Source organism: Propithecus coquereli, unplaced genomic scaffold (assembly GCF_000956105.1).
Source record: "Propithecus coquereli isolate 6110/MARCELLA unplaced genomic scaffold, Pcoq_1.0 Scaffold232, whole genome shotgun sequence".
Taxonomy (NCBI): Eukaryota; Metazoa; Chordata; class Mammalia; order Primates; family Indriidae; genus Propithecus; species Propithecus coquereli.
This window is the reverse complement of record NW_012147864.1, coordinates 4,226,229-4,247,924: the sequence shown is the minus strand read 5'-3', so window position 1 is coordinate 4,247,924 and position 21,696 is coordinate 4,226,229. Positions and strand designations below refer to the sequence as shown.

At 58.2% G+C, this 21,696-nt stretch overlaps 3 protein-coding genes across 3 annotated transcripts in view; 2 read left to right on the top strand and 1 right to left on the bottom strand.

Moving 5' to 3' along the window:
• AP3D1 (adaptor-related protein complex 3, delta 1 subunit) overlaps nucleotides 1–4,054 on the top strand; it is a 36,490-nt gene extending 32,436 nt beyond the window's left edge. The window contains exons 29-31 of the mRNA XM_012645432.1: nucleotides 966–1,087; nucleotides 1,419–1,498; nucleotides 2,801–4,054. Coding sequence (XP_012500886.1) covers nucleotides 966–1,087; nucleotides 1,419–1,498; nucleotides 2,801–2,896 — 298 coding nt within the window. The 3' untranslated portion in view covers nucleotides 2,897–4,054. The remainder of the gene's footprint in view (nucleotides 1–965; nucleotides 1,088–1,418; nucleotides 1,499–2,800) is intronic.
• A 1,116-nt stretch (nucleotides 4,055–5,170) lies between these two features.
• Nucleotides 5,171–8,654, bottom strand: IZUMO4 (IZUMO family member 4). The gene is made up of 10 exons (XM_012645431.1): nucleotides 7,676–8,654; nucleotides 7,513–7,593; nucleotides 7,337–7,408; nucleotides 6,873–6,899; nucleotides 6,696–6,771; nucleotides 6,481–6,528; nucleotides 6,359–6,373; nucleotides 5,973–5,990; nucleotides 5,748–5,762; nucleotides 5,171–5,475 (listed from the first exon to the last, which is right to left on the bottom strand). Exons 1-10 carry the CDS (start codon nucleotides 7,887–7,889, stop codon nucleotides 5,385–5,387), a joined length of 657 nt encoding a protein of 218 aa, XP_012500885.1. The 5' UTR covers nucleotides 7,890–8,654; the 3' UTR covers nucleotides 5,171–5,384.
• Nucleotides 8,655–14,776: 6,122 nt separating this feature from the next.
• Nucleotides 14,777–21,696, top strand: MOB3A (MOB kinase activator 3A). The gene is made up of 3 exons (XM_012645430.1): nucleotides 14,777–14,984; nucleotides 18,909–19,409; nucleotides 21,422–21,696. The coding sequence occupies exons 2-3, from the start codon at nucleotides 18,989–18,991 to the stop codon at nucleotides 21,694–21,696; spliced, it is 696 nt and encodes a 231-aa protein (XP_012500884.1). The 5' UTR covers nucleotides 14,777–14,984; nucleotides 18,909–18,988.

Genomic DNA, 21,696 nt, shown 5'->3' with positions numbered 1-21,696 from the left:
ACGTGTCTCGCCACTCCTGTGTCGTGTGTACTGTACCCAAGCCCGAGCGTTAATTTAACTCCACCGTCGTCTGCTGTTTAGACATGGAGGTTGTGCTGGACTTCAAGCTGCACTTCAGCTGCTCCTCGTACTTGACCACGACGCCCTGCTACAGGTGCGCCGCCTCCGCAGTGGAGATAACCTGCACCCAGGCCCCGAGGCAGCCTCAGCGGCATCTTTTGACCTAACTTGTGAAAGTCGAGGACAAAGACTCCCTTCACTGCTTGTCCTCGGCGCGACAGGTCCGGCTGCCTTGTGTCTGCACCTGTTCGGGCAGCCAAGGCCACAGACCAGGCGCTTAGACATCAGGGCTTTAGTCTCTCACAGTCCTGGGGGCTGGAAGTCCAAGGTCAGGTGTGGCAGGGTGAATGCCTTCTTCTTGCGTCCTCACGTGTGTCTCCTCTGTGTTCTCATCTGCTGTGTAGGGACTCCAGATGTCTTGGATCAGGGCCCACCCACATGATCTAATGTAACCTTAACGTCCTCTCATTTGTTATTTTTTGTAATGACCTCTTTAAAAATGTGTCTCCAAGTCCTGGGCAGTGCGTCATCCCTGTAGTCCCAGCTACTCGGGAGGCTGAGGCAGGAGGATCCCTTGAGCCCAGGAGTTGGAGGCTGCAGTGAGCTATGATGATACCACTGCACTCCAGCCTGGGTGACAGAGTGAGACCCTGTCTCAAAAAAAAAAAAAAAAAGACCTGTTTTTAAATAAAGCCCCATTCTGAGGTTCTGTGGGTTGGGACTTCGACTTGTAAATCTGATTAACACCTTCCGAAACCATGACGGCCTCTCGGGTCCAAGGCACACAAAGGAGGGTCCCGCCACACAGCATTTGTGGCGGGGTTCAGTCTGCATTGGTGCTGGGCATCCTAGGGGCCTGGCTCCTGCCTGGTGTCACCCCTCCCTGTCCCGTGTCCTTCCCACAGCGATGCCTTTGCCAAGTTGCTGGAGTCTGGGGACCTGAGCATGAGCTCAATCAGAGTCGACGGCATTAGTATGTCCTTCCAGAACCTTCTGACAAAGATCTGTTTTCACCACCACTTTTCCGGTAAGAAAGTGAGGAGGCTGGTAGATGGCACGGCATTTACGCGCACGGTTCTCCCCTGGCCGGGCCCCAGCCCCAGCCCTGCCAGCCCCTTTTCCGTTGGAGCTTGGCCTGCAGCCCTCATTCGGAGACTCACGCCCTGTGGGATCCGCTGTGGCGGGTGCCTGTGCCCCAGAGGCCGGTAGCTCCCGCTTGGACTCCTGTTCCCCAACTGCCCAGGCCGCACAGGGCCACCTCCTGCCCCCGCCGGGCCTCTGGCAGCTGTCGGGGAGGGCAGCCCCGGGAAGGCACCGCTGCTCGGGGTGCAGGGCCTCACCCGCCCGCTGTGTCGCAGTTGTGGAGCGAGTGGACTCCTGCGCCTCCATGTACAGCCGCTCCGTCCAGGGCCACCACGTCTGTCTCCTGGTGAAGAGGGTGAGTCCTGGGGACTCCTGGGCCTCTTTCGTTTGTAACGTCTGTTGTGTTTTTGATCCTCTCTGTACTTTGTGTGCATGGGTGTCCAGGGATTCCACTGTACGCCCTCAGCTTTGCATAGTCTACTTGGACGAATATTTTACCCTTCAAGTGGGATGTGAAATCCTCGCACCCGTCAGGCCGCTCACCTCTGCCCTTGTCTGTCCTGGCTGTCACACGACTGTGTTCACATTCGTGAAAAACTCCATCCCACGTGTGATCGTTTGGCTTTCAGTCCTCAGACACACTCTGAAGAACTAAAGAGGAGAAGAATAGTCTATTGTATCTGCACACATGGTTATCATTTCTGTTTTGTTTATTTTTATTTTTTTTTATTTTTTTTTTGAGGCAGAGTATCACTCTGTTGCCCGGGCTAGAGTGCCGTGGCATCAGCCTAGCTCACAGCAACCTCAGACTCCTGGGCTCAAGCGATCCTCCTGCCTCAGCCTCCCAAGTAGCTGGGACTACAGGCATGCGCCACCATGCCCGGTTAAGGTCGCTCCTTGACCTTGAGCGATCCACCCACGTTGGCTTCCCAGAGTGCTGGGATTATAGGCGTGAGCCACCGCGCCCGGCCCATTTCTGTTTTGTTTTAATTCCTAGTGTTCCACTTTTCTTTTGGCTCATTCCCTCCTGTCTGAAGAACATCTGTTAGTGATTCTTTTAGAGCAGATCTCCCAGCAGCTGCTTCTCGGTTGTCGCTCACGCGGCTGTTATTCTGCCTTCATTCCTCAGCGCGTTTGCTGGATATAGAATTCTGGCTGAACAGGTCTCTTTCTGTACTTTAACAACGCCGTGCCACTTCCCCTCGGCATCCGTGGTTTCTGGTGAGAAACCTGTAGTCATCTGAACAATTGTTCTTTCTACAAGGAATGTACCGTTTTTCTCTGGCTGTTGGTAAAATTTTTGTCTTTATTTTTCAGCACTTTTTGATGAGTCTGAGTGTGGATTCCTTTGGGTTTACTCCTTTTGGAGTTTGCTGAACTTCTTGAATCCCTGTGTTTATGTCTTTCTTAACATTTGGGAAGTTTTCAGTGATTTTTTCTGATTTTTTTTTTTTTTTATGATGAAACACATGGAAGTTACCATCTTAACTGTTTTTAAGTGCTCACAGTTTGGTGGCATTTGGTACATTCATGGTGCTATGCAGCCACCACCGCCACCCAGCTCCAGGAAATATTTTGCAGGATTAAAAGCACAGCACGGGAGGTCCCAAGGCCGTATGTGCAGTTTTGTGAATGCCTGTCTCTCTCCCTGGCGCAGGGGGAGAACTCCGTGTCAGTGGACGGGAAGTGCAGCGACGCGACCCTGCTGAGCAACGTGCTGGAGGAGATGAAGGCCACGCTGGCCACGTGCTGAGCTGCCTGCGAGCCCCACCCGGGAGCCCGTCGCAGAGCAGGCACCAGTGGCCCCGCAGGTCCACGTGTCTCGCCACTCCTGTGTCGTGTGTACTGTACCCAAGCCCGAGCGTTAATTTAACTCCACCGTCGTCTGCTGTTTAGACATGGAGGTTGTGTATCGCATTGATTTATTTGGCCATCCTTGTCACCTGGACTCTCCCCACTCTTTGGCAAGAAGCCCTGTTCCAGTCCCCAGACCAGCAGAGGCTCCCCACCTGCTCCGTGCCCCGCCCCACACTGGAGGCCGGGTCCTTGAATGTGGTCACAGGCGCAGCCTGGGGAGCGAGTGTGCCCACCATCGGCCAGGGCCTAGCAGGCACCAGGGTGAGGGGTGCATGGCAGGGGAGCTGATGTGGCCCCATCTCCTGTCTTCCCCCACCTCTTCCTCTCCGGCGGCTTCTGTCCCCCGACATCCTCACCAGCGGTTCTGCACGGGGTGAAGGGTGGGCCAGCTGTCACAGAGGCCCTTCTTCCCAGAACCCCTGGTGGGAACGTGGTCTGCAGGACCCTGGGCCACGGGCCAGGCTGCAGGCAGAGAGGGGCTGCAGGCGCCCAGGAGGGCTGCAGTCAGCACCACCGAGGGGACAGGGCTGGGCCTGTCTGTTTCCTTTCTTCCCCGTCGACAGAAATGTGTCTCTCTGGGCTTGGGTTGGGTGAGTGGTGGCGTTGTGCGATCCCGAGTGCCCTCTGCTCCCTGCCGCGCACACTGCAGGGCTCCTCCCGGCATTGTCCCACTGCTGCCGGGAGAGTCCAGGTTGGACGGTGGAGGACGTGCGTGGGGACTGAAACTCCAGCTGGCACCTCGGGCAGAGCAGCCCCAGGGCAGGGGACCTCACCTGCCCACTCCCCAGGCGGCCGCTAGGGCTGAGACTGGACGTTCTTCAGAGATGATGGCCCTCCATGACATTTTAACTTTTCCTTTTGATGAAAACTGTCATTTTAGCATGTAGAATAATCTATTACAGAATCCCGTGCAGTGATTCTAGAATTTTGAAATTGTATGATGTGTTACATAAGAATTTATTTGCTATCGACATTCCCATATAAAGAAGAGAGAGACGTATCATGCTGCTGTAATGATTTTGTGTCAAGATGATCCAATAAAGCTGCAAAACAGACATTTCCACGTGGGGTCTCCTGCCCTTGCTGGGGTCACAGGCACTACAGGGACTGAGCCACCCTTGGCTCACATCTCCTGAGGTGACCTTGGTCCCCAGTGCGCCATCCAGGCTCCTGGGACCTTGGGGCACCGCAGGGCCGAAACCAGGCATTGCTCAGGGCTGTGGGGACAGAGGCGGGAGACCAACCAGCCCTGCCTGTGTCAGGTTGCCTGGCTTCCACCTTACGCCATGTAGATAGCGGACAGTCTGCTTGGGTATAAACTCGAAAGTGGGAGGGTGGGGTGTGCCAACCCAGATGAGGCCCTGGACCCAGCCCTGGCTCAGGGCCCCCCCCATGTCCCCTCTGCAATGTTATGCCCTGGATACAGCAGCCACAGGCCTCTCCCCTGCCCCCAGCCGCTGGTGTCCCTCTGAAGGGCCCAAGAGGAAGCACTTAGTGTCAGTAACAGCTAGGACTCGGTTGGCGGCCTGCTGTGACACTCGGGGGTGGGCTCCTGACAGACCCCCAACATCCCCTTAGTCCCCCTGACACGCCACGTTTGGCTCTGATGATGGGTGGTCTATAAGGGCGCCCCAGAGCCTTCCTGGGTGCCACTCCCGACCTGTACACAGATGTTCGCGTGCATGCAGCGGCCGCAGGGGAGGCCGCAGGCTGAGGTCACATGAGTGAAAACGGGCCTCGCAAGGGTGCTCAGATCCATTGCACCGCGTGGCTGCACAGACATGCACACGGGGTTCTTGGCTTCCCCTCCCATCTGTGTCTGGGACCACTCAGCTGACGGGTAGCTGTGGTCCTGGCCACAGAGGATGGAGGGGGCAGAGCCCATGGGCCCTGCATCCCTTTGCCTTGGGTGCATCTGGCCCCGGTTGCCACCAAACTGCAGCCTCATCTTTCATGAAGGACCCCCCCCATTGTGTACACCTGTGCGAGCCTAGCCTGGTATGCCCAGGTGGGTCACAGTAGAACGTCTCCATCCCAGGACCTGAGGCCCTGGAGAGCATGGCTCTGCACCAGCTGGTCTGCCAGGTCATTTGGGGACCTTCAGGCCTTCCCAGAAGCACACTGCCAGCTCCTTCAGCCCCCCAAGTAAGAACCGTGCTTCCACGAAAAACATCAGGTATTTTAATCATCCCATCGAATAGCTCTGTGGTCCTGCCAAGTGCCGATGCTACGTACAAACCCACTCCTTTCCCCTCCCTCCCGGCTCAGGCGGCTGGGCTCTGTTGGGGGTGAGAGGGGGACCAGGCGCAGCAGTTAGCTCAGCCTGCTCCAGGGGACAGGCTGGGACAGTCCAGGGGAGTCCTGGCCTCCCGTTGCGCCGGCTGTCAGTGCTGAGTCAGGCACTCAGAGGCACCCTCCAAGGTCAGGTTGGCCAGGTGTTGGGCCTCCAGGCACGTGAAGCTTGGGGATACCAGGCTGCAGGGAGATGGGGGTGTCTCAGCCCCCCTTGTGCCTCCCTCCGCCTTCCCAGTGGGTCTTGCCTGGGGGACCCTGGCCTCTCCTCCCTGCTGGGACACGCGTTGGTCCTGTGCGTGGCGGAGGCCCTGCTTGTTCTCAGGTTGGGCCACTCTTGTGACTGGGACTGCGAAAGGGTGTTCGGGGTGCCTGTGGCATGTTGGCGGGTGGGCTTTAATCCCTGGCTTAGGTGCACCCCAACCCCGGAGGCCCGCCTTCCCTGGCCCACTCACAAGGCTGGGGTGGTTCTGTATGTCCCAGGCCCAGAGGAGGAGCAGCAGTGCGTCGTTTGTTCATGAAATGACACATGGGCATGGTTGCAGAGATGACATTGGCACGTCCCAGGCACAGAGAGCCGTGCCTGCTTTTCCCTGCTGAACCAGAGGACCCACGGCACCTCTCCCCTCACTCCCTTGCTCCTCCCTCCCCTCTGGAAGGCCGGGCCAGGGCTGCCTTACCTCATGCTCGTGTCCTGTCTGAAAGACAAGATGAGGCCTAGTCAGGCCCCTCCATGGGCACCCCATCCATCCACCGTGGGGAGCCCTCCCGGGCTCTGGCCACGTTTCTGCCACACACGTGGAACAGGCTGGGACCAGGCTCTATGGTGATCCTTTAGCCAGGATGATCCCCCCTCCCTCCACCTGAGTTCAGAGACCTTTGAGGGAGGAAGGGCTGGGGCCGCCCTCTTCACTGCCTCAGACAGCTGGGTCCAGGTCGTGCCTCCCTGTGGCCCACCTAGGCCATGGGAGCTGTGGGAGCCAGCTTCCTGCACGTACTCACCGGCTGGGTGCTCACACGCACACTGCCTCTGGTAAGGCGTGTTGGGTTTGAGGAGGGGACTTACTTGTGCCAGTCACTTCTACAACGACAGTGGGTTTGGAGTCAGGGGGGCCAAGTGGCGTGGGTTGGTGTCCCCTCTCCAAGCCCTGATGGCAAGTTTGCTGCTACCCAGAGACCCCAACTCACATGTAACTGAGAAGGCCCTGCACAGCTGCCTCCCACTGCTCCAAGGACCTGTGGGAACATGAGCTTGGAGGTGGTGTGTCCCCCAGCCCCAGACCCCACCCTCCCCAGCTGACGGGAGCTAGGTGGAAGGCAGAGGAGCCTTGTCCTAGGAGAGCCTGGGATCCCAGGGACAGGAGGGTCCTCGGCACAGGCAGGGGCTGGTGACTGAGCCCTACTCGCAGTTGTAGCCGAAGCAGACGACGTGTGAGTCTGTGCAGTTGTTGCAGGAGATGGTCTCATACTGGAAAATGCCTGCAACACAGGCGAGGCGGCTGCAGGCTCCCTCAGCCTCTGGGGCCCTGAGCTGCTGCTGCCAGCACCACGCCCCTCAGCCTGGATGGAGGCTCACTTACCGCAGTGACGCTGACAGTCGATGCGGCCTGTGGGAAGACAGGACAGCGCAGTTTTACCAGGCCCACCCTGGTCCCCTAGCCCTGCCAAAGGCTCAGGGCTCATCCCTCGGCTGCCTGGTTTCATGTGTGTGTGTCCATGACCCAGAGGGAAGGGGTCCCCAGGGTGGCTCCCAGCATGGGATGGTGCACACCTGGGGAAGGTGGCAGCAACACTCCTGGCACCTCCAAGGGACTAGTTTGGGCAGGTGCCAGGGAGGTGGTGGCATGTATCCTTTGGGCTGTGCTGGTGACCATGGGATGACAGGGGTCCCTCCCTGGGGGCTGCCCTATCCAGGTGGTCTGTTCACATCACTCCAGCCCCAGCCAAGCCCTGCTCCCGGGGCCCCAGCCTCGAAGGAGCTCAAGCCCTGTGGGGACCAGAGACACCCTTGGTGCACGTGGTCCCCGCGGCTCCCCTCGCTCACTTTCGATGATAGCATTCTGGATGAGGTGCACCTGCTCCCGGAAGATGGCTCGCAGCTCATTGGGGAAATACCCTGATGGTGGGGAGGCGGGAGAAGGGAGGTCAGGCGCAGGCGGCGGGTGGAGGTGGGGGGTGTCCTGGGGTGCGCGGTCCCTGCCTCAGTTTCCCTTCCCTTACCAGGGAAATACATTTTCCCTTGGTACAGTTGATCCATCTTCTGGTACACGATTCTCGCCACTTGCTCCAGCTTCTCCCGGGCTGCGGGCGAGGAGGAGCCAGGTGAGCGGCCTGCCCGGGGTCTGGCCCGTGCCGGGCGCCCCGGGCTGGGCTCAGCGCTCACTGATCTCCGCGGGGATGGCCAGGTGCAGCTCCCTCATCGTGTCCTGGCTCCAGTCGGTGAGCAGCGCCCCTGACACGGGGATGTCGCCCACCCACCAAGACTTGAGGTTCACGTGGTGGCGGTAGAAGGAGAACTTATCCGAGAAGTTGTTCTGGCAGTGCAGGCAGCCGCGGGCCAGCGCCGCCGTCATGCCCAGGCACAGCAGCAGCGCCATGGCCCGCCCCCGCTCCCGCCCGCCGCCGGCCAACCAACGGCGCCCCTGCGACACGCCTTTCGGCCGCACACCAACCAACGGCGCCCTCCGCGCCACGCCCCTCGGCCGCGCATCAACCAACGGCCTCCTCGCGCCACGCCCCTCGACCGTACACCAACCTACGGCGCCCTCGCGCCACGCCCCTCGGCCGCGCACCAACCAACAGCGCCCCTCGGGCTCCGGGCCACCTCTGTCTTCGCCGCCATATCTGGTCCCGCCGAGCGGTCCTCAACGGACAACTGACGCCGCCAATTCTGCCCCTAGGCCACGCTCACGCGCCGCCACTCAGAGAAGACTCTGCTTCCGGATTGGCTCTGCCCTACCGGCCTCGTCCACGCATGCTCCAACGCCGGCGCCAGCTCCTCCTCCTTGGTCGCCTCCCCCTGAGGCCCCGCCCTGCTCCCCAACAGCCGCGCAAGCTCCGCCCACAGGCCGCGTGCCCGGGGGCCCCCCCTAATGGCGTCCACGGCCGGGCCCCGGTTGCCACGCAACCGAGAGCGTGCCCGGGGGCCCCAGCCCCGGCCCCATCGGGGCGTCCGGCCTCCATGGCGGCCTCCGGGACGAGGCTCCGCGGGGACAGCCCGAGGGACGGGCCTGGGGATCTCCAAGCGCCGCTTTCCCGCGAGGCCCTGGCCCTTTAAGGAAAGTAGGCCCGGCTCCCGTGGGTGCGGCCGGGCGGGACGGGCGGGGCGAGCGGGTCGTGTTCCTCCATGCCGTGTCCCTCCGCGCCGTGTCCCTCCGCGGGCGCTGAGGCAGGGCGGTCCCGGCGCTGAGGAGGCGGCGAGCGGAGCCAGGTGGGTCCCAGCGGGTACGAGGCAGGCAGGTGGCCGGGAAGCCGGGTGGGTCCCCGGGGCGACGCGGCGGGCGGCGTGGAGGCCGCGTCGGGCTGTAGTTACAAATGCTAGTTTGGGACCAAGCCTCGGTCCGCTGATCAACCTCTCGCGGGCCCCGAGTCTCCTGGTTTCGATAAAATCCCTTTCCGGCCCCCCACACCCACGCGGAATCGGGTCGCCACAGCGTCCCCTGAGCACGTGGCAGGCTGGGCGAGGGGCGACAGAGGACGACCCCGCCCAGCTCCCTGGCCGGAGAAGTCCCTCTCCCTGCCGCTGTCGGGCTGGAGATGGTGTTAAACCACCGTGTGATTTATAGGGCCACTGACTAGGGAGGGGAGACGTGGACATACATACAGTCCCAGGGCGGGACCGACCGTTCCGGGGGAAGAGTCTGGTCTCTGTGCACGTTGCTTTTCCCTCTTTGCGTCTTTCTTTCTTTAACAGTTTCATCTACGTTTAATTGACATACAGTAAACCCCCCATACGCCAAGTGGACGGTTGGGGAGATGCTGAAATGCGACACGTGCAATTTGTGCGTATCTCACCTGCCACTGACTACCTGTACTTTCTGGTCTGGGACTTGCTCCCTGCAAAGGCCGTGGGCAGTGCCTGGCCAAACCCAGAACCCGCCAGGTGCTTCCTCCTTACTTCCTGCATATCTTGAGTTCACTGGGGCTCTGAGCAGCCCCATTTTATTTTTTAGAGACAGGGTCTTGCTTTGTCACCCACGCTCGAGTGCCATGGTGTCATCATAGCTCATTGCAGCCTCCAACTCCTGGGCTCAAGCTATCCTCCAGCCTCAGTCTCCTAAGTAGCTGTGACTACAGGCGTGCACCACCACACCTGGCTAATTTTTTTATTTTTTGTAGAGATGGAGTCTTGCTATGTTGCCCAGGCTGGTCTTGAACTCCTGGCCTCAAGTGATCCTCCTGCCTCGGACTCCCCAAGTGCTGGGATTATGGTGTGACACCTGGTTTGAGCAGCCCTATTTTAGAGAGGAGCTGGGGCTCAGCTGAGTGGCTGCTGTGGCCTCCATGAGACTGGAGCCCTGGAGCCCCCAGTGATGTCTCAAGGACCGAGTAGTGATCTCCCAGTGTGGGGGGTGATCTGGGTTTTGACTTGTGAGATAAAACTCAACTTTCCTTTTCTGTTCTCCTGGATTCACTTCTTCAGGCCAGCTCTGCTCTAGCGTAGGGAGGCGAATGTTTGTTTGTTTGGTGTCTGGCCCGCTGGTAGTTTGCTTCAGAAGTGGAGGAGATTTAGGGAGGCAACACTGGGGAGGACCCTCAGACCTTACGGCCCAGGCCCGCACCTGCAGAGGCGATGGAAAGCAGCAGGAGCCCCAGCCTGTCACAGTTGCCACTTTGAGACCTGGAAGCCAGTCTTTTAACCCCAGCTGTCAGGGGTCTGTCATTAGAACTCAAGAGCAAGTCTGCTGGTTATGAGTGAGGACAAGGGGAGTGGAAGTCCAGCACGCTGCCGTCCCTGGTTCTCCCTGTGTGTTGCCGGGTGTCTGTACGACTCAGGCGACCACCTCAAAGGACACTTGTCCCATCGCAGCCTTCCCAGCATCCCCACCTTCCGCAGGTCAGTGTTTCTCTTTAACTCTAGAGCTGAGCCGGCCCCCGCCGCAGCCGGTCGTGCTCTAAGTGCAAATACACACGAGACCCGGGATGGCAGAGTGTCTCCTTCATGTCGTTTCACCCGGTTCTTTTCCTGCCTTTCTTTTTCTTTCTTTTCTTTTTTTTTTTTCCTTTTTGATGTGGCTACCAGAGAATTTGGAATTACACCCATTACCTATGCAGCTCCCATTACCTGTGTGCTCCCAGCGCACCCCGGCGTTTCCAGGGCATTTATGCTTTCAGTAAACGCTGCGGGATGCGTCGAGTTCTGCCTTCCGTGTTTAGTTATTTCTTAAATGGGATGAGTTTCTCAAAGGGTTCGGCCAGATGCTTGGTGTTTAGTGATGGATGAATTAGTGTCAGCTACAGTTTTTAAATAGAGTACTTTTAAGAGCAGTTTTAGATTCATAGCAAAATTGAGCAGAAGGAACAGAGAGCGCCCATGTCCCCCACCCTGTCCCCACACACAGCCTCATGTGAAGCCCCCTGTCGGAAGGGACTGTGTTTTAATATCTTCGCATCTCTTGAAAAGCCTGCCGCAGTGTCCTCATAGCAGGTGCCCCGAAGTAACTGTGACAAACCGAATATTTTTTTAAGGCCGTTTTTGGCAAACTGGCTTCTGAGTTACCCTCTCTTTCTCACCGTGCAAAAGCATCAGGGATCATTTTAGTCCGTCAGGAGGTCAGTGAAAGTGCCGTTTTAGTTCCTGCGCTCTGTAAACGTTTCATGTTCTATAAACAATGTCAATGAGGTCTGTTCTATATGTAAAAACGTTCTAGGCCACCGAGTTCTTTGAAAACTCAGCCATTAATCATCTTCCAGCGAGCTGTTGTCCCACCTTGAGGGCCTCATAGATTGGAGATTTCAGGAGAATTCCCCAGGCCGCTGACTGAGAAGTGGGGTTTTCACTTTGGGAAGTTTTAGACATTCCCCAGCCGAGGAGCTCTGTTCCTGTTTCCTGGAATTTAGAAGCTCAAATGGCTTAACCAGAAAAGGTACTCTGGCTTCAGAACCCGGCGCCTGTGGTGCCGTGTGTGCCCCGCTGCCCACCAGGAAAGGTGACACTTCTGCTTTCTCGGGGACTTTCACACAATGCCTTCTGGGGGCCACGCCCGACCTCTTCCCTTTCTCTTTTGATTCTATCAAATGAACTATTATACTTTTCTTACATACCCAGAGTGGAAAACTAAATGTACGCTTCTCATAAAGGTTCACAAAGGGAGTTTCACCTTCCAGAGGAAACAGTAGTTCATCTTTATTTTGTTCGCTATTATTTAACAACAAAGGCCTGATGTGCACATTGTTTTGCGACTGACTTTTCCACGTAGCGGATGCTGGGTGTCCCTCCCTGGACACGAGCGCCTCTGTCTCAGGCACGCCGGCCTCATTTCGCCGGGATGGAGAGAGCGCCTCCTGGTCGGGAGGTTCTGGCTCGGGTTTAAGGCTTTTCCCTCCAGCCAGATGGGTGGGATGACTTTGTTGGATGCCGTGCGCCCTGGTCTCGGGGTTGTCAGCCTCCTTGCCACACGGGGTCAGTCTCACTTGGATTTCTCTCCCTTTCGTCACCCGCAAGTTGTGGCTTTTTCCTCTACATTCTTCTTGTCTTGACACAGAGCTTATATTTTGTTTCTTTGTTTAAAACGTATGTTAAAATCACACACGTGTTTTTGTTGTTGCTGTGTTTTAATGTCACGTTTCACTGGGGAGTAGGGAGCTGTTACTGCTGGGCCAGGGTCCCCCAGCACCGTGGACACTGGGCCGGGTCATTCCTGCCCTTGGCGAGGCAGCAGACCGCTTCCTGGCGCGCGGGATGAGCCGGTCCCTCCCGCCTTCCAGGAAATGGTGAGTTCCGTGAGCTTTCCTGCCAGGGCCCCGGCACATGTTAGGTCGGTTTATTAATAACAGCAGAAGCTCTGCAAGCAGCCACTCCAGGCTGAGAGTCAGCGGTTGTCATGTCACTTAGCAGGAAGGAGAGTCCTTGTCCACCCTCAGGCAGCCTCTCCAGACGGGAGGCTGCGCCCCGCCCGGCTTCGTTTCTGACGAGTAGGTTGGTGCCTTCACAGCGAGCTGCAGGAAAGAACAGAGATGGGAGGAGACGGAACGTGTCAGCACCTCTGACAGCCACAGTCGCTGCCTACTAGCTAGTAGCAAGGCTGGCAATTTAAAGTACTACTCATTAAAGAGGGAAAGGAGGCAAACGGACCAAAGCACTTGGGCCTGGTCCTGCTCTGCCACTTGCAGAACAAGCTTTTCCCCCTCAGCCCTGAGGACACTGGGTCTGTGTTGGGCCTGGGTCACTCTCCCGGGTGGGGCCGTCTTGGGCACTGCAGGTGCTGAGCAGCGTCCCTGCCTCCACCCACCCCATGCCAGGAGCACCCCCAGTTGTGATGACCACAGACGTCCCAGACATGGCCCAGTGTCCCCTGCAGGGGCTGAATCACCCCTGTGAAACCCACAGTGTCGCTGAGAGCTCTTTGCAGCAACCCAAGTGAAGCGAGACCCTGAGTGGGTCACCCGGCTTCCCCTGGACTGACTCAGAGCGGCAGTTCCTCCCCCAACACCCCTTCCCCTTTCAGACAGGAAGTGTCTAGGGACCGAGAAGGCAGCGTGAGGTCAAGCCCAGACCCCTGGGCCCCAGCGTCCCGGGGAACTTCCGCAGCGAGGACTGCGGCGCGGCGTATGGACAGGTGTGGGGGTGCCCTTCCTCACGTCTTCTTGTCCCTGACACTTGGGCCTTGTGCCAAGTTCAGTCTCCCTGGGGTCTCTGGAAACTCGTTAGGGGCACCTTAGGCTTTGATGACATCTCACATTTCTCTGTAACCGTCCCCCAGCCGACACGATCTTGTCAGAGGATGTGTGTGTACCTGCCCCCATGGCAGAACGAGGCCAGGGGAGACAGAGTCAGAGTCCTGCGAGGTGCGGAACGAGCACCCCTTCCTCTGTCCGGGTGGATCAGGGGCATTAGCAGTGGGAGCCTCGGGTTCAAGCACATGTCCTCCTCTTCACTTGCTGTGCACACTGAGCCCTCAAAGGCACCATGGGAGGGTCCTTCCCGCCTCTCCCAGCTTCTGGGGGCTCCAGGCGTCCCTTGGCTTGTGGCCACGTCACTCCAGTCTCTGCCTGCATCTTCTCCAGGCTGTCCCCTCTGTGTGTCTGTGTCCACATTTCTGTCACCTTATAAGGACACCAGTCAGTGGACCAGCGACCCCCTGCTCCAGGTCTACTTAGCACCTTGTCTTCACCAACGACATCTGCAAAGGCCCTTTTCCCAAAGAAATTCCCATTCACAGGTCCGGGGCTTAGGACTAGAAGTTATCTTTTTGGGGAACACAGTTCAACTCACAATAGGGGACTTGGGGAGTGACTCCTGATGGGGTCTGGGTTTCCTTTTGAGGTGATGACAACATCGTGGATTTAGATAGCGGTGGTGGATGTATAACTCTCAACATACTAAGACCCACTTAACTGTCTGCTTTAAAAGGTTGAAATTTGCAGTACGTGAATTTTATCTCAATCTAAAAAAAAGAAAAGATTCACAGGAGGGCTAGAAAACTATGCTGACCCCGCAGCAGCCCCTGGCCCGGTGCCTCACTTCCCGCCTGTCTGCCCTCGTACGGCAGAAGTTGGAGAACTTCACCCAGTAAAGAAAGATGGGCACACAAAACAACAGCAGGACACGCACGTGGGATTTGGGGAACCCACAGCCGTCCTCCTGCGGGTCCTGCAGGGTTGAGGACAGCCTTTCAGCACCAGGAACAGTTGTGATATTTGAAAATAAGCATTTAGGATATGGAAGACAGGTCTGGGCACGGCCTTTTTTCTTTTTTTTTTTTGAGACAGAGTCTCGCTCTGTCACCCAGGCTGGAGTGCAGTGATGTCATCATAGTTCACTGTAGCCTCCAACTCCTGGGCTCAAGTGATCTTCCTGCCTTGGCTGGGACAACAGGCGCCACGACCCCGGCTAATTTTTCTATTTTTAGTAGAGACGGGGTCTTGCTCTTCCTCAGACTGGTCTCGAACTCCTGAGCTCAAGTGATCCTCCCACCTTGGCCTCGCAGAGTGCTGAGATTACAGGTGTGAGCCACCGTGCCCAGCCTCTGCCTTTTTTCACAGGACAGATTCTGGGCTCTGAGCATCTTCCAGCCAAATATTGGGGCTGCCAGGAGGGGAGCCAGTGTTGCACACTGATCTAGAACAAACAAGCCGACTTCTGAGCTCAGGGCTTGTCTCTCTTGCGCTCTGGGGTAGCAGTCCCCGAGGCGGTGGCAGGATGTGGAATCCTCCGGAAGGAAGTGGGTGACTGTGGGCCCTGAGCTGCTGCCGCACCTCGCCCAGGGAGGGGTCAGCCCAGTTGATCGTTTAGAGGAACTATGCTGTGTCGCGCTGTGTTTTCAGAAAAAAAAGTGTGAGTTGGGGTGGGGGAATTTATCTTACCTTCTGTCCCTTTAGAAGTTTCCAAGGGCCATTGGCATCTCCTCCGTGGGAAGACCAGGGGAACCACAAGGTGTGGCATTGGATTCTGAGAAGCTCGTGGCGGCATTGTCCCCACACAGACGCTGGACGGCTCTGATCGGAGCAGAGAGAACGGAGCCCCAGGCACGGTGAGTAGGGCATAGGGGACAGCGACGGGGAGGATGTCACCTAGGGGCTGCCCCGGCCACTCCGCATGTCTTTGTTGCTGATAGAAAACTGTCTACTTGAGGCAGGAATTCTACTCGTCCAGGAAGTTTTTCGGAAAATAATTATTTTCACTTAAAAAACAATCCTCCCACTTTGCGAGAGGAGACAGAAACGCAAGCGAGACCTTTGTAAGCCCCGTCAGCCACCCTGGTCCCGTTTTCTGGAACGGTCCTGGTGGACATGTGGTAGACGGGCATCAGGATGTAGAAAGAGACAAGCCAAGGCCGTAGAGACAGCCATGTCTCTGCGAGGCTCGGCCCAGGCAGGGGTCTCCTGCCGAGGCTGGAGTCTGCCCAGGGTGGCCTTGTCAGCAGAGGCCTCGGAGGCCCCTGGAAGGCCCTACCCACCTGCCCTGAGCAGGTGGCATTGTTGGGGCCAGCCCCTAGCCCTGGCACTGGAGAGGTCCCCAAATCAGCAACTGGGCGGTGGCGGGTGGAGTTTTTCTTTGTGTTGTGATGTCTGTTGTGTTAGAAAGTCTGACAGGATCGCGAAGGGGCCCAGAAGTGAAGGGGGAAGTAGGCGAGGCCCAGGGCCAGCTCTGCCCCGCCTGGGTCCTGGGGGCTGCGCACCGCCGCTCTGTTTCTCGTTAGTAAACTGAGACCTGTCTGGGCCTCGGTTTTTCTGCTGTGAAGTGGAGACAGCCTTTTCCTTTCAGGACAGTGTGAAGCACTTAGCGGGTGTTCACGCAGGTGGCAGGAAGTAATGGTGCCCTGGGCCCCCAGTGGCTCTGGGGACGTGCAGGCCTTTCTGGTCAGCACGCGCGGTGGGGAGGACCTGTGTCCTTCCTGAGCAGGGGTTGCCCGAGCAGCTTTCCTGGAGTCCTTAGCCGGGGTTCCCTCTGTGATAAACCACTGACCCGCACCGTCATGTTGTAGACTTTCCTGTTGTGCTCACATTTCACAGCGAGCAAGATGGTCCTTGACTAAGCTTGAGCCCGAGACGGCCGGATGTAGTGCTTTCTGGTGCCTGCGCACCACATTTGTATGCACTAGCTTTACTGAGCTATAAATCACGTACTCTGTAACGCACCCACTTAAAGTGTACATTTCAGTGTTTCTAGAACATTCACAGAGTTGTGCAACTACCACTGCATTCTATTTTAGAACTTTCATTGCCCTGAAAGACACCTGTCCCCATGAGCAGTCACTCCCCATCCCCTCCCCCAGCCCCTGGCACCCACGAATCCATGTCCCGTCTGTGTGGATCTGCCTGTTCTGGACATTTCATACAAACGGAGTCACACATTTTGTGTCCTTCTGTGTCTGGCGTCTCTCACTGAGCACGATGTCCTCAAGGTCCATCCACACTGTGGCCTGTGTCAGAGCTTCATCCCTCTTCGTGGCTGAGTGATACTCCAGTGTGTCGAGGGACCACGTTGTCCTTGTCCGTCCATCTGTCAGGGACACTTGGGCTGTTTCCCCGTTCAGCTGCTGTGGACTGGATATGCAGGTTTGGGGGCGGATTGCTGGGTCAGGCGGTGTCTCTGATCAACCCCTGAGGCACTTGCCCCAGCGGCTGTACCACGTCACGTTCCCAACAGCCGCGTGGGAGGGACCGGTGTCTGCACATCCTCACCCACTCTGTGATCACCGTCCTTCTGGGTCATCACCGTCCTAGTGCAGGAGAAGAGGTCCCCTCCTCTCACGGGGCGTGTCCTGTTCTTCTGCCCCGTTGTGCATGGCAGCTCTCCCAGCTCCGATGTCCGGCTGCCTGTCCGTGTTTGTGCTGCCCGGAGTCTGCCCTCCACACCCATGGCCGAGAGGCGCGGCGGGGCCCCAGGTGAAGCCAGAGACAGGGAGGCTCAGGGTGCCAGTCGCCTTGTTCTGACTGTGGCTCTCGTGAGTATCAGAGTAGCCTCTTACTATTTGCTCTTCTGTGTGTCTCCTGGTGATGCCACAGTCTAAGGGGCTTAAAACATTTGTCATCTCACAGTTCTGGGGTCAGAAATCTGACATGGCCTCGTGTCAAGGTGTGGCAGGGCCGGTCCCTCCTGGGGGCTCCAGGGCAGAACCGTCTCCCGCCTTTCCCAGCATCCAGCGGCCACCGGCGTCCCTCGGCTCGGGGCCCTTCCTCCCTCTCCAGAGCCAGCAGTGGAGCATCTTCCAGCCTCTCTGCCTCCTTTCTAATGATAAATTTGTGTTCATTTAAGCCCCTAATTTGTGAGTTTGTCACAGCAGCCACGGGAGACTCTTGTGACCCAGCTCTAGGTCTAGAGACATGGGCACAGGACAAGACTCACTGGCCACAGGTAGAGAAACTAACTCCAGCAGTTTAAGCAAAAAATAAACAAAAAACAGTGGTATGGTTTATTATAACATTGTAAACAGTTGTTACGCTCGGGTGGGTGGCGCAGAGCCCAGCACCGCGGCACTGCCAGGCCTGGGGGTGGGCGCAGCCACCATGGGTTCCACCTCCCCCACCCTGCTTTGCGACACTTCCCCTTTCCGCACTTCCTCTTCCAGGCCCCACCCGGGCCTTGCCCCTGTCACGGCCAGGTGCACGTCATGGGAGGACACGGCCTGCTCTGCTGCAAACGGAGGACAAGGCACAGGGCCACTGGGCCGTTGTCCTAGCAGTGACAGTCATGAGGGGGCGGTGACACAGGGACCAGATGTGAGTGTGAGCCAGTCACCTGTGCACTGTGGGATCATGTCGTCCCCTCACTTCCCAGTGTGCATTGGAATCAGTCACTGTCCCCGCTCAGCACACAGGAGTCTTGAGGGGAGAGGGCAGGAGAGCCAGGGCCCCGTCCAGGGCAGCAGCGGGCTGCTGCCAAGCTACCACGCAGGCACCGACAAGACTTAGAGTCGCTTGAGCAGGTTTATGTTTGTTAGTTGTTTGTTTTGGGTTTTTTTCTTTTTTTTTAGAGATAAGGCCTGGCTCTGTCACCCAGGCTGGAGTACAGTGACGTCATCACAGCTCACTGCAGCCTCCCACTCCTGGGCTCAAGGGATCCTCCTGCCTCAGCCTCCCAAGTAGCTGGGACCACAGGCGCCACCACCGCCCCCGGCTGGTGTCTTCATTTAGATGATGCACTGGGGAGAATAGTATCCCCCCAAGAGTCATGTCCACCTGGAACCCATCAAGTGACCTTGTTTGGAAGTAGGGTCTTTGCAGATGTAATTAGGTGAAGACGAGGTCACAGTGGTTTAGGGGCCCTGACCCAGTGACTGCGGTTTACACACGGTCACAGGACACAGACGCAACAGCACTTCTCCCTCGTCCAAATCTGGAGGCCGGAAGCCAAGGGCAGGGCTGGCTCTCCTTGAGGCTCTGAGGGAGAGTCAGCCCAGGCCTCTCCCAGCTCTGGGGGCTGCTGCCGTCCTGGCATCCCATGGCTTCTGGACACATCACCCCAAGCCCTACCTCCATGTCCCCTGTGCATGTCTCTCCTCTTCTGTCCCCGTGAGGACACTTGTCCCTGGCCTTAGGCCCACGCACATAAGCCAGGGTGACATCATCGTAAGACCCCATTTCAACCTCAGGCCACATGCACAGGTTCCAGGCATCAGGACAGGAACGTCCCTTTGTGGAGGCCACAGTTCAGCTGCTGCGCTCACCTGTGACCACTGTGGCATCCCAGGGTGCTCAGAGCATCTGGGCCAGGCTCGGGGGAAGTACGCGGCCACTCTGGGTCACTCAGGCCCCGGCTGTTGGCGCCTTCTGCTCTGGAGCATCCACGTGGAGGTTTTATCCTCTGAGAAACTGACACCTTCTGGTGAAATGCTTTGAAACCGGAAGTCCTGGAGAACGTTCCAAATCCGGCCCGTTGTCACCTGCAGAACAGAGTTTCCAGGGAACCCTGTCACCTGGGCAGGTCACAGTTACTGCCTCTCTTGTTTCAGATCTCTGGGAGTAGCCTCTCAGGAGCCTGCCCGCCGAGACCTCTCCTAGGAAGCGTCGTGAGGCAGCAGGTGCCACCAGGATGTCCAACCCCTTCCTGAAGCAAGTCTTCAACAAGGACAAGACCTTCCGCCCCAAGCGCAAGTTCGAGCCGGGCACCCAGCGCTTCGAGCTGCACAAGAAGGCGCAGGCGTCGCTGAACGCGGGTCTGGACCTGAGGCTGGCGGTGCAGCTGCCCCCGGGCGAGGACCTCAACGACTGGGTGGCCGTGCACGTGGTGGACTTCTTCAACCGCGTCAACCTCATCTATGGCACCATCAGCGACGGCTGCACGGAGGAGTCCTGCCCGGTCATGTCGGGGGGCCCCAAGTACGAGTACCGCTGGCAGGACGAGCACAGGTTCCGCAAGCCCACAGCGCTGTCCGCGCCGCGGTACATGGACCTGCTCATGGACTGGATCGAGGTGCAGATCAACAACGAGGACCTGTTCCCCACCAACGTCGGTGAGTCGCACGCACGGCTCTCCCTGGAGCCTCCGGGAGGGGCTGGCGCTGCCCACAAGTGGGTGTGGCCCAGTGGGCGGGTGTGGACTCCTGGCCCCCAGAACAGGGAGCGGAGGCGTGTGCTGTTTTAAGCCCCCGCGTTTGTGGTGGTCATGATGGCAGGCGCAGGGTGTGTTTGGGGGTCTCTCTCACTGTAACCATTGGAGTCAGCGTGGCGGCCCTGGGAACCTACAGGGTGGAAGCGTCCTGGACGCGCTCGGGGCCTGGGGTCCCAGCCTGTGGACACTTGACAGCTGCACACCCTGGGCCGGGTTCTTGCCGCTGTGGCCTCACCTACGTCTGTTTGGTGGGTGGGGCCGGACGCTGACAGGGGGCTCTCAGCTGCCCATCTGGAAACTGGGTGTCCCAGAATCGGCTTTTTCCCAAAGTAGAGATTCCTGGGTCCCCCAACCCCCGAGATCCGGTCTGGGTAGGGTCTGTGTGCCCACACTCCCTGGGGTTCTGACCTTGGACTTGCTGGGACCCCCTGATGTCCCACCCAGCTCCTGAGGGGTCCAAATCCGAGAACTTCAGAGCAGGAAGGACCCCAAGCACTTCTGGTCAGCTCCCCACACGTGGAATGTCAGTTCTTGCCGTGGTATCAAGAAGAGCAGAGGATAACCTTGGCAGGAACCGTGGGTGTGGACAGTGTGTGAACAAGGGCACGGCTGTGCCAATAAAACTTCATTTGTACAACAGGCCGGGTTTGGCCCTCAGGCTGCAGTCTGCACCCCCGTGTGAGGGCATCATCACAGGTGTGGGCAACGAAGCCCTCAAAGATTCTGTTTCTGAATCCTTCGCCTAAGCTGGGTGCTTTCAGTAGCTCTTCCTTGGCCAGGCGCGGTGGCGCTCGCCTGTGATCAGCACTGTGGGAGGCTGAGGCAGGAGGATCACTTGAGCCCAGGAGTTGGAGGCTGCAGTGAGCCGTGATGACGCCACTGCACTCCAGCCCAGGCGACAGAGTGAGACCTTGTCTCAAAAAACAAAATGAGCTGGTCCTTCACCCTGGCTCATTCTTGGGGGCTCCTGTCACCCTCACCCCCATCCTAGGGGAGAAGGGTGGTGTCAGCATCAAGCCCAGAGTCCCTTGCAGGCCTGGTGCTGGGCGCTGTCGGCTTTGTCACACTGTCACAGATCCACAGTCCATCAGGATTACCACCCCTGGGCAGGAATCCCCACCCCACTCAGTGTTTGCGACGCACCTGGTGACTTTTAGAGGTTTTTCAGGGACATCCCACAAACATCGGTTTGTGGACGATTGTTAGGGTGCGTCTCGAGAGTAAAGCATGCCTTGTGTTCATCCTTTCCTCCTGTCACAGCGACAGAGGAGGAAACCCAGGGTCCTCACGGATGGGGAACGCACCTTCCCAGTTGGTCTCCCAGGGCCTGTGTCTTGTGCCTGTGTCACAGACACACAGAGAAGCCTAAAGGTGACGAAGCACAGGCACCGACGTGCTTGAGGCCATGCAATGCTCCATAGGGAAGGGCGCGGCTTCGGGGATTAATTTGTCCCAAACACAGAGAAGGGAGGTGGGTGGAAACAAGAACATTCACGGTGAAGTTCACTGGGGAAGGCCCCGGGTCAGGGCCTGGCCCAGCCCGCGGGAGCCCTGGGAATGCCATTTGTTCCCTCTGCCACCTTCTCCCGATCCATTCAGATCCTTCCCTGGGGCGAGAGCCATGTCGCACCTGATGTTTCTTTGATCCCACTGTCAGGCCTGGCCCTTCCCAGGGTCCTGCAGACATTGCTGCCATGACCTTCCTCAAACGTGTGTCTGCACGCTCGTTTGTGACACCGTATAGAGAAATGTCTGCAAATGTCTCCCTCCTTGGGATCATGTACATAGAGTCGAGGCAGATGCCGCCCAAGCGCTTGGTGGGGCTGGCCCGGCGGCTCAGCCTGTGATCCCAGCGCTCCGGGCGGCCAAGGATCCATCTTGACCTCTCCCCGCGCCCCTCCCGCCCGTCCCCAGGCACGCCATTCCCCAAGAACTTCCTGCAGGCCGTGCGGAAGATTCTGTCGCGGCTGTTCCGCGTGTTTGTGCACGTGTACATCCACCACTTCGACCGCATCGCGCAGATGGGCTCCGAGGCGCACGTGAACACCTGCTACAAGCACTTCTACTACTTCGTCAGGGAGTTCGGCCTCATCGACACCAAGGAGCTGGAGCCGCTGGTGAGCTCTCGGCCCCTCCTTCCCTGGGTCGCAGCCCTGGGGACTTTCCTGCTGGGGCCGGAGGCGGGATAA

Excerpts from the sequence above, each read along its gene's own strand:
- IZUMO4 (XM_012645431.1), bottom strand. The coding sequence starts at position 7,889 with ATGGCGCTGCTGCTGTGCCTGGGCATGACGGCGGCGCTGGCCCGCGGC. Across the intron at positions 7,594-7,675 it reads GGCCATCCCCGCGGAGATCA|CCCGGGAGAAGCTGGAGCAA; the intron begins GTGAGCGCTGAG and ends CCTCGCCCGCAG. Across the intron at positions 6,900-7,336 it reads CCAGAATGCTATCATCGAAA|GCCGCATCGACTGTCAGCGT; the intron begins GTGAGCGAGGGG and ends GTCTTCCCACAG.
- MOB3A (XM_012645430.1), top strand. The coding sequence starts at position 18,989 with ATGTCCAACCCCTTCCTGAAGCAAGTCTTCAACAAGGACAAGACCTTC. Across the intron at positions 19,410-21,421 it reads CCTGTTCCCCACCAACGTCG|GCACGCCATTCCCCAAGAAC; the intron begins GTGAGTCGCACG and ends GCCCGTCCCCAG.